An 11767-nucleotide genomic window follows, 5' to 3' on the forward strand; every position below is an offset into this window, starting at 1 on the left:
CCTTTGAAGAGCTGCCCTGAGAAAATAAGACCTGATTTAACAGGGTTAGAGAATAGTATTGCTGAATTACCTCACTGCCAAATCCCTTGAAAATCTATTATCACCTTTATTCTACTTAAGAGAAACCCGATGCTCACACAATCCCGAATCACAGCGCATCAGTAGAAAGGAAAGGGCTGAAATTGGGACGTCTACTGTTCTCACTATGAAACAACATCCCTTATTCCCTGATCATTTATCTGACTGATAATTTCAGGACTTTAGAGAGCAAATGTGACAGTTAACTAAAAGCTCACTCCAACAAGCCAGGTATCTTGTATATTATGTCAAATAGAGTGACCTTACCATCATTCCATTTTATAGATGAAAGAATCATGTGAAAGGCAATTTCCCAAAGAATATTATAAGCATATCAGAGAATGCTAAGCTTTAATGTCTCTCATGAGGCCAAGTCTCTAGGCTTCTGGGTAAGTTTTTGTACAGATGATGATGGAGAAACCCCATGGAGAAAGGCTGTAAAATCAGACATATTTAAATAACAAAAACAAAACAAGAACGCTATAACTATGAAGAATCACTATTTCATCACAGTAGACATATTTAGGTCTCTCCATCTAAAAAATAGGGATAAAACACATAAACCAAATCTCATGAATAATAAGAATGTCTTAAAATGCTCGAGTGTTATGTCAGATATTAACTATTCAATAATATATAGATTGATACCTCTGCGTTTATCCAGATGATTCATTGAAAAATCATAGATTTTTTAAAATTGGGTTTTAGGCCTCAAAAAGCCACTAATTCATTATTTAACATAGGACTATTCTACTTCTCTTGGTCTCAGTTTCCTCATCTGCAAAAGGAGGGAGGAGCATGTGTGCTCATTGTTTAATTCTAAAATCCCATTATTTTAATAGTAGACACTATGCAGTAGTAGGGAACAATTTTTAGATGAAAATGAACTTCCTCATGATCCTCAAATCATACCATAAAATGACCACCTACCCCTATTATGGGCATATAAGACCACCTGTGAGATAAGCCAATGATAACCATTGGTCAAAATATGGAGTACTAAAAAGCATATTGAATTTGAGGTAAAAGGACTTGAAATTCAGGGCCCATCTCTGGCACTTAATAGTCGACTGATCTTGGCCATTTAACCTCTCTGACTGTGGGATTCCCTGTTTTGAATATTTAAATTTAGGGTCACTGAACACAAAGAGAACTTGCTAAAATGAAAAGGAGTGCTATTTTGGGGTTCAATGTGGTCCAGAATGGAGCTTATATCCCATTTTCCCCATTTTTTTCCTAAAAGAAAGCACTGAATAACATAGTGAAAAACTATGCTAACACATCCAACTTTGATTTTAATTTCTACTAAATCATGTGTAATCGAGGGAATAATTGATATTGGCAGAAAGGGACAGCAGTGAGGTTTTCTACCATTATGGAGTTGGGACTATTTTTATTTTTGTGTGTGTATGTCTCTCTAGCACAGTAGGACAATATCATGCACACAGCAGATGTTTAATAAATTTCTCTTAATAATAATGGCAAAGATTCACTTTAATAGTCCTTTACTTTCTCTTAAGTATTTTGATTTACTAATTAGCTGGATGAAGCTCTAATTGTTAAAAAAAGAAAAACAATTTTTCCAGAGAACTTCTGAAAACTTTCCCCACTCTTTCATTATCAATGCTAATGATTTAGAGTAAGTTATAAACAATGTAGACTGGATTTTTAAATTAGAAGATTCTTCTTTGTTTCATTGTTTTAATACTTATAAAACCTTCAGGGTAAGTATAAAGTCCATAAAATCCACATAGTGCATGAATTTTTAGATCACATTTGCAGAATTTTAATAGACTACTTTGAAAAAAAACAACAATACAGAGTAGGTGTAAAGTCTCTACTCAGGTTTGGTACAAGAATTGTCTTCCTTTGAGCAAAGCTATTGAGAATCAATCATCTTTGGAAAAGGTAAAGGTGTACAACTACGAGATCCTTTAAAAGGATATGATAATTGATGTTGGAGGATATGTGCAAAGCAATTAATTTATTAATTGTTAATAAATTAAATCAACAATAACTAAATAATTATATTATTAATATTAAATTAATAATAATTAAATCAATGAGGATGCAACTTCTAGTCCATTTAAGAAACTCATTGGTGAACAGGGTTGTCCCTATATTATTCCTTAGCAGCTAAAATGGGAAAACTGTGTTTTGATACTTTGTCCTCTTGGCATCCATCCCAATGTCTATGTGCTCCATTTGTTTAGCTTAAATATCTGGAGACCCTGTAATTTTAAATTTCTTAATCTTCAGGTTTGCTGAAGCTAGACTGTGCTGCCATCGAGTGCTTTCAACACTCCTACCAGCCTGGCTGTCCAGTCCCAAATGAATGTGTGCTGATAATGCTGTCACTGGAACCCAAGTATCTAATTAGGTCCATTAAACACCTCTAATTAACTTACTATAATCAATGCAACTCATGACTTTGGAGGATGATTATAGGTATAAACTAAATTTAAACCATTCTATGAGTTATCACTACAAAGTAAATGTAATTTAATGTTTGCATTCCCAACAGTTTCCCATCCCCCAAATTAGAGTTTTCAAACTGTATGGCTGACATAACTTCTAATTTTGTTGATATTAGCCATTATAGTTAGTAGAAATTGGAGATCCAGTTTCATCTTGAGCAATTTCACTTTATAGCTAGCACTCCCTATATACAAACACACCTCAGATATGTATTCTATGATTTTGTCTTATTTATTCTGATTCGTAAAGTTGTACTGCTCAAATTCTTTTCCAGAATTTTATAAAACATGCCCTCTTGTGAAAGAACTCAACAAAAAGGGTTTGATTGAAATAATCTCTAACAGGTATCAAGAGGGAAAAAAATGAAGTTTTGGTTTCAGCAGAGTACTCTAGCTATTGTAGCTAATTTAAAAAGATTCTAAGTAGCATGAGTTCTATAGAACAAAATCTCCCCAAATCGAATCCAATGGTAGGTTTTGCAAAAAGGCTAATCAGAGTTCTAAACTTAACAATTTAAATTTAAACTAGTTTCATCATATTACTCCTGTATAATATACCTGGAAAATCACAAAACGGGGCAGGGGTTGGGGGGTGGGGAGGAGAAAGCAAAGTATATTAACTCTGGTTCTGCCATAGCGATACCATGGTATACTTATACAGAGACTATTTATGCAAAACTTTGAATGTAGCCTTAGATAAGTTTTATCCAAATTTCTACTGACTATATTTAAGATGATACTATACTGGCAAAAAATATGGAATGGAAAGTATTCACCATGAAAAATCACAAGGCATACATATCACCAGTTTCTTGAACTGCCTATCACAAGTCAAGGCGGTATAGTTCTTTTAAGGCTGTCAACAAAATTTGAATCAAGCTGACCATTTTGTGCCAACACTTTAAAAAACTACATAACAAAGCATTAAATCACAGTTCCTGGTTCCACAAGTTTGCAAGCATCAACTTGATTATTTTGTTTATTAGCTGGAAAGATACTCCTTGTGTATTAAAGAAATTGAAAAACCTTTTTCCCTTCCAGCACACAAATTATTTCACATGGAAGTCATCTAACTTACTGTCTAATATATATTTTTTAAGAGGTGGTCCTGGCTTCCTGGATGCTTCTTTTTGCTTAAATCAAAGTACACAAGAGTTTTTCGTTTTGTTTTAATTGTCATATATCTAAGATCAGGTGAATTCCCACCTTCTCTCAGACTAGGAATTTCCAGGCTTGTAAGGGGAATTCTTCCAACTCTAGCCGGATCCATTCAAACAGTCGGGAATGTAGGCAGCAGCAGCCACACATGCACACACAGAAATACATACATACGTGCATACATACATAGAGAAATACAGGCATACCATAAGTGGGTGAGTCTTTTAGGAAGCTTAACCTTAAGTCCTTAGAAGCAGGCACACCCTTTCCCGGTCACTAAATGGACAATGTCCTCTCTACAGGTTTGGGAGAACAAAGTAAACACACTTGTCTTTCCTGTTTCTACAAGACAAAAATCCTTTGTCATATTTACCGTCTTGTACCACCAGCTTGCAAACGCCATGATGAGCCCCAGTTAAGTCCCCGGAACCAAGAGAAGGACAGGCTAAGTGAGGAGTGGCCTGTGCGTGAAGGCGCGCCTAAATGAAGTCTCCACCTGCGCCAGGTTTTAGCTGGCACCAAACTTCTGGCTGCTCCAGCTGCTGCCCAGTGGGAGGGCACAGGGCTGGGCGGGGCCTAGCATAGTCCCCACCCCTTGGCCGCCCAAGCCCCGCCCCATCCCCCAGATTTGTCCTCACTTGAGAGAGTGGGGAGGATGTGTTGTTTTCTGGACAGCCACGCCCTAAAGCTTTGGACTTTTTAGGGGGTGACTGGAATAGAATAGGGTCGAATTGGTCAGTTACAGTATTCTTGGCAACTTAAGAGAAGCCTTTCCTCTTTTGTCCCGGGTACCCACATTGCCCTTTTCTTTGCAGCTAATTATTCCATTTGCTGATACTGTTTCCTCTGCCAGCCACCCATACCCGCAACCCGCAGCTCCCCTCTCTGGCATGCGCCACGCCCAGCGGCTCCCGCAGTCCAGCCGCGTCCCTGGAATCTCCTTCCAACTCCAGCCACGCCCGTTCCCCATCCTCCTGCACTCCCACCCATTGCCCAAGAGGGTGCTCAGGCCACAAGCGGGTGGTCAAGACCAGAGGAAGGAATCCAGAGGTTCCAAGGCTGTGGCTGTCCCCCTCCCCACTTTCTACCATCTCTCCCACTCCTTCTGGGTGGGATGTCTAGGCAGCCACTTACCGCTTCGGCTGCGCGGGCGGCAGCAGCCCGCTTGGGACGGGGGGAGGCTGCGGGCTTCTTGCCTTTGCCGGGCTGAGACATGGTGACAGCTGCGGATCTCAGAGAGGGTGCAGCAATCACTGGAGGGGAGGAAGAGAGGGAGAGAAAGGAGGAAAGGGGCAGTACATGCAACCGTGAAGCAGCTTTTCCGATCAAGCCCCGGAGCCAAAGCTGGGGCCTCACCCCCAAGCAAGTCCCTCCCCTTCCTGCACCCGCTTGTTTCTGCGGCTACCCCCACCACTGTCCTTCCTGGGGGGTCCAATGCTGCTGATCCACTCCCTTCTTCTGTCTTCATCCAACTGTCTCCCTCCCCCAAACTCTTTCTACTTAGTGCTCTGTGTACTTTTGGAGAGGAGGGGCAGGAGGGCTGGAGGCCGTTTAGGGTTTCCTTCTTCAGCTTGCCAAGACCTATCTCATAACTGTGCGGAGAGCGGGACCCGGGCGTGGCCCTCCTTTTCTCACGTCTTCTGTAGGTATCCCCCAAATTAATATCTTTTCTAGAATTCCACTTCAGCTTGGCCTTAGAGAAAGAGTTGTCATTTGGAGTTTGGACAGGGTTGGGACTCTGATGAAGAGTAAACGGATCATAAAAGCAAATTGGACTGTGTGGATTCTTCCCTTACCCGGGTTTGAGAGGATTGGGGGGAGCTGGGTGAAGAATCAGCAACTAAACAAATTGAGATGATTTTCGGTGGGGTAAAATTGGACTGATTCCAGTCAATTAAGAAGAGTCCTTAAACGTCAGCTTCAAACCGAATCTTGGTTCGTTCTGATTTTTTTTTCCCTTTCTGAGTTTTTTTTTTTTTAATAATTGCATAGTTTATTTGGGTGGTTTTTAAACAACTTTTACTTCCTGGTTTAGGGGTTGGAAGTGAAAATAACAGGAACAGCGAGAAAAGTCTCTTTTGGAGGTATTACGATCCTGAGTTGGCCACTGTTTCGTGTGCAGACTTGCTAGGCAAACCTGATGATTTTTGTGGCATGTTCATTTTCAGAATCAGGGTCTCCCCTTCATCTTCTGCATTATAGTATCCTCCCTCCCCCCACCAAGAGTACATATAAAAAATACAGGTTGCTTTCTTTTAGTGATTGGGTCCCTTATTCCACTGCACAGATATGGATTAGTTTTCTCTGTGAGAAATTAAAAGAGAATATTTTGTCATAAAGCTCCTCACTACCTTTAAAAGCTGATATCCTTTAAAGGCCATAGCAGCAGCTATGTGCATCAACTCTTTGAAATGGAAGAACCACAGTTCTGGGATTATGGTTGAAAAGTCAGGAGAGGGGCAGCTATGTGGCTCAGGAGCTCTGAAACAGGAAGTTTTGGATTCAAATCAGATCTCAGACACTTCCTGGCTGTGTGACTCTGGGCAAATCACTTAACCCCAATTGCCTAGGCTTTGCCACTCTTGTGCTTTGGAACCAGTAGATTCTAAGACAGAAGGTAAGGGTTTAAAGAAAAATGAAAAGTTATGAGAAGCTGCAGAGAGAAAACTGATTTAGAAAGTCAACAGCCAACTAAGAAGATAATGTCTTAGAAGTGAGGTTTGTCAAATGGTTGGAGAAGTTAAGGAGAATCAAGATTGAGAAGAGACATCAGATATGGCAATTATAAATCAATGGTAACTTTGGAAAGAGAAGTTTCAATTGAATGAGACTGGAAGCCAGATTGCAAAGGACTTAAAAGAGAGTTTGCAAGGAGGAAGTGGAAGCACCAGTTAGTTATAGATAGTCCTTTCAAGTATCTTGGAGATGAAGTAGAGAAGATATATAGGATAATAAATAGCTAGATAGGATGTTTAGATCTTGTGGAGGTTTTTTAAGGATAAGAGAGATGTAGACTCATATATTCAGTTATCATGGAAGAGTTTGAAGAATAGAGAGAATGGGAATAATAGTGGGGGTAATTTGTTGGAGAAGTTGGGAGGGGAGTAGATTAAGGACATATGTGGAAGGATTTGTAAATTGAGGGGGCCAGCTCTTGATCTGATACCAGAGTGAAGGAAAAAATTGAGGGAGATGTTTGAGTAATGAGATGAGGAAGATGGAAGAAAAGATAGCTCTCCTGAAATGATCTCAATTTGAGGTGATCTTAAAGTTTAAGGGATGACCCTTGGCTGAAAGGGTTTGAGGAAGAGTTGTGATTGTAGGTTTGGGGAGAGGCAGGGTTTGGAACAGCAAATCAATTAGTGTGGACTCCATTGAGATCAAGTAACATAAATGTGATATAGGCTCAATCAGCATGTAGAGCTCAGCTCAGTTTCATGCAGAGATCTTCAATTTTTGTTTTGCTCTTGATTTCTCTACCAAAGAGAAATCATCTTTGGACTGTACAGGGCTGAGTATGAATGGGTACTAGAGGGTTAATATCTAACATAAGGAGCTAATAAGAAAATCACTTCAGATATTTACTAGTTGTATGACCCTGACCAAGTCATTTTAACCCTGTTTGTCTCAGTCATCTATAAAATGAGATGGAGAAGGCAATGGCAAACCACTCCAGTATCTTTGTCAAGAAAACCCCAAATGGGAGTCAGATGCAGATCTAAGCATACTATCTTTATTTTTTTTTTGCCATCAATTGAATTTTATTGATTAATTATGAAAAATTTTCCACAGTTATGATTCACATTCTTTCTCTCCCCTCCTCCCACCCCCTCCCATAGCCAATGCACAATTCAACTGGGCTTTACATGTGTCATTGATCAAGACCTATTCCATATTATTGATATTTGTACTAGGGTTGTCATTTAGAGTCTACATCCCCAATTATATCCCCATGGACCCATGTGATCAAGCAGTTGTTTTTCTTCTGTGTTTCTACTCCCACAGTTCTTTCTCTGGATGTGGATAGCGTTCTTTCTTATAAGTCCCTCAGAAATGTCTTGGATCATTGCATTGTTGCTAATAGAGAAGCCCATTACAATTGATTGTGCCACAGTGTATTTGTCTCTGTGTATAAGGTTCTTCTGGTTCTGCTCCTTTCACTCTGCATCAATTCCTGGAGGTCATTCCAGTTCACATGGAATTCCTCCAATTCATTATTCCTTTTAACACAATAGTATTCCATCACCATCATATACCACAATAAAGCATATTATCTTTAACATTAGTTTATTTGTGGTTTTATTTTGGGGTTGGGGTTTTGTATGAGTATTCTCTTGTAACAATGACCAATATGGAAGCATGTTTTGCATCATAATACATGTATAACACATCAAATCATTTATAAGCTCCAAGAATGGGGACAGAAGAGAGGGAGGAAGACAATTTAGATCTTATAATTTTGGAAAATGTATGTTAAAATTATTATTTCATGTAATTATGAAAATAAAGTATCTTTGAATAAATTTTTAAAAAGAAAGAAAACTCCAACTAGGGTTACAAAGAGTCAAACATGACTGAAAAATGATTGACAAAAGAATCACCTTCCTTCTTTTGATGTGTTAGCCATTTGGCAAAGATAAACTCCTCTATATACTGCACAAAAATCCTGGTGAATGTAACTTTGGAATCATTGTCAGGGACTTTTATAGCATCACGGACAATGGGAGAGGTACCATAGGATTAGAAAAGGGAAAATGCCCTCTTTATTTTCTTAATGGAAGAGAATAGAAGCCCTCAAAGTGTAGGCCGGTGAGTGTGACTTCAATTCCTAGCAAAATTATAGAACATATAAAGATATGTTCTGTGAACATTTAGAAAAGGAAGGCAGAGCAAGGGAATGAGCATTTATATAATATCTTCTATGTGCCAGACACTATGCTAGGTTCTTTACAAATATTATCTCATTTAATCTTCACAACAATCCTTTGAGGTAGGTGCTCTGATTATCTCCATTGGTGATCACAAAGAATTCACATGTCTTTGTCAAGAAGAAGTTATGCAAGACTAATATTATTTCCTTTAGTGACAGGCCTACTAACCTAGTAGTTAAAGGGGAATGTGGTAGATATGGTTTATTTAGATTATAGTTAAGTATTTGACAAAGTGTCTCATGCAATTCTTGTGCAAATGAATAAGATATGTAGATTGGATGAATCTAGACCTGGTTAAATGACTAGACCTAAACAGTATAAATTAATGATTTGATGTTTACTTGGCAGGAAGTTTCCAGTGGAATGCCCCAAGAATCTGACCTTATGATGTTTAACATTTTATTGAAGATATGCATAAAGGCATGGATGAGTAGAAAGATTTGTTGAGGGTAGAGGACATTATTACCAGAATTTTAGAGGACACAGATTTGGAAAAGAAAACTAGCACATTAGGTAATAAGGATCCAAAAAGATCTTGATAAGTATTGAACAGAATTAAAGAAGATGAAATTCAATTGAACTAAAAGGCCTGCATTCAACTTCAGAATTTCAAGATATAGTGGACATAGTTGGTCTGAAAAAGATGTGGAAAACTTTGGTGAACTACAAAACCATGACGTTCTTTCCAATTCTGAACTTCTATAATTTTGTGAGATTGGGTTTCAAGAAATGTAGTATAGTCTCAGATCTGCCCTATGCTCCTCAGCTTCCTTATCTATATTAGGAGAGAGTTGGGCAAAGTGGTCTTTAAAGTATATTCTGGAGGGCAGCTATGTGGCTCAGTGGACTGTGAGATGGAAGGTCCTGGGTTCAAATACAACCTCAATTACTTCCTATTTGTGTGACCCTGGGCAAGTCACTTAACCTCCATTGCTTAGCCCTTACTGCTCTTCTGCCTTAGAATCAATACATGGTATTGATTCTAAGCCAGAAGATAAGAGTTTTTAAAAAATAAAGTATATCCTGTCCTTGACAACTTAAAAGTAATCTGGCCTAGATGGAGTACAAGATTAAATTTCAGCTTTACCCTTAAAATTTGGAGAGATAAGGTAAAACAAAATTATGGAAAGCTGAGCCAGTTCAGGATCCCAATCACTAAGAAACCTTCTCTGAGGGGTTTTAGTAAGTCAAGTTGACAAGCAGGTATTATGTGCTTATGTGCCAGGATCTGTGCTCAGTGCTGGAGATATAAAGACAAAAACAGGTGGCACTTAGGTGGCTCAGTAGATTGAGAGCCAGGCTTAGAGATGGGAGGTCCTAAGTCCAAATCTGTCCTCAGACACTTTCTAACTGTGTGGTCCTGGGTGAGTCACTTAATCCCAGTTGGCTAGCCCTTACCACATTTCTGCCTTGGAACCAATATATTCTATTAATCCTAAAATGGAAGATAAGAATTTAAAAAAAAAGAAACAAAAACAGTCCTTGCCCTTGAAAACTCAAAATTTCATACAATATGTATACACAGACACACAGACACACAGATGCATGCGCGCACACACACACACATAAACTATGTACAAACAAGATCCATACAGGATAATTTGTAGGTAATCTTGAAGGAAAAATACTAACTTTAAGGAATATCAAGAAAGGGTTCTTAACAGGAGGTAGAATATTATCTGAAACTTGAAGCTAAACCAGATCTAAAAAGCTATTCAAGAGTCAAGGCATGATGTGAAGAGGACCTTCAGGTGGTCCTTCCAAGTGGTGATACCCTCTACTTGTTTTATTCTCCTTTCCCTCTTTACCATTTGCTTGATTTCATTCTACTCTTTTCTTTCCTTTTTTCCTTCTATTTTCCATACTATTCATGTTTATATTCGATTTAATGAAAGTTAACTGTAGAAGATACACTTTCAGGTATAGAAAATAAGACAATGAAAATAATTGTAGGTAGTATAACATAGTAGAAAGAGTGCTGGATTGAGCATTAAGAAAGATTTGGATTCAAATCCCAGTTTCAATTCTCATTAGTTCTGTGACCTGAAATGTCACTCAGTTTCCTCAAACTAAGATGGTACTTTTATTAAAAGCAGTTGTAGCTCACAGGTTAAGCACAATGGTCGTGGAGTCAAGGAGAATTGAATTTAAATCCAGCCTGAGACAGTTTTTGGCTGTATGACTTTGGACAAATCATTAAACCTCTCTCTGTATTTTAGGAGGCAGTTAGGTAATTCAGTGTATACAGGACCTAGAGTCAGGAAGACCTAAGTCCAAATTTGACCTCAGACACTAAGTAGGTATGTGACCCAGGACAAGTCACTCAACTTCTGATTGATGGACAGAAGGATCCACTGAATTCACCAGAGAAGGAAATGGCAAAACACTCAAGCATCCTTGCCAAGAGAACCCTATGCATAGCTATGGTCCATGGGGACATGAAGAATAGGACATGACTCAACAACAACAACCTATCTTACAGGGCTGCTATGAAAGAAGACCTTTGTAAATATTTAAGCCTTTCATAAATGTGCTAGTGGACTTTTGGGAAAGGTAAGGAGTTCCCCTTCACTGGAACTCTGCAAGCAGTCTTCAGGACTATTAATCACATACCTTTTTTGTGGGATTTTTTTTTTTTGGTATGAGTTTACCTGGATATCTGCTGAGATGCCTTCCACCTAAAATTCTGTGGGGTTTTAATTCTTATTTATTTTATTACCATCTAACTCGCATCTATAATTTTACTTTGTAATTGATAGGAATAATGTCAGATAAGTCAGATGAGACCAAATTCCAAAAGACTTCGAAAACCAGAGTAAGGAATTTAGATTTCCCTCCTTTCATTTAGGATAAAATAAAGCGAACTATGTTATATAAAAGCTTGAAATGAGGAAGAAGTCTCTGAGAGCGGAAATTTTAAAAATACATATATAAAAAAGCAGAAATTGTTAAACAAAAGAATGTGTCATATAGGGCAGCAGTGGAATCTCCTTGGAAACCTCTTAAAACAAAAGAGGGGTGGGGAGAAGGAGAGGAAGAAAGGGAGAGAGAGAGAGAGAGAGAGAGAGAGAAAGAGAGAGAAAGAGAAAGAGAAAGAGAGAGAGAGAAAGAGAGAGAGAGAGA

The 11767-nt window shown here is 38.5% G+C and overlaps 1 protein-coding gene across 4 annotated transcripts in view; it reads right to left on the reverse strand.

Moving 5' to 3' along the window:
• The window catches only part of CAST (calpastatin), a 142405-nt gene extending 137303 nt beyond the window's left edge, over positions 1-5102 (reverse strand). For 2 of the 4 annotated variants that reach the window (XM_044662634.1, XM_044662642.1), the window contains exon 1: positions 4848-5011. In XM_044662634.1, coding sequence (XP_044518569.1) covers positions 4848-4928 — 81 coding nt within the window. In that variant the 5' untranslated portion in view covers positions 4929-5011. Of the gene's footprint in view, positions 1-4086; positions 4225-4847 lie in introns of those variants that run through there. The other 2 variants (XM_044662667.1, XM_044662628.1) reach the window with 2 other exon arrangements.
• Positions 5103-11767: the final 6665 nt, after the last annotated feature.

The sequence above is a fragment of the Gracilinanus agilis genome, chromosome 1 (genome assembly GCF_016433145.1).
Source record: "Gracilinanus agilis isolate LMUSP501 chromosome 1, AgileGrace, whole genome shotgun sequence".
Taxonomy (NCBI): Eukaryota; Metazoa; Chordata; class Mammalia; order Didelphimorphia; family Didelphidae; genus Gracilinanus; species Gracilinanus agilis.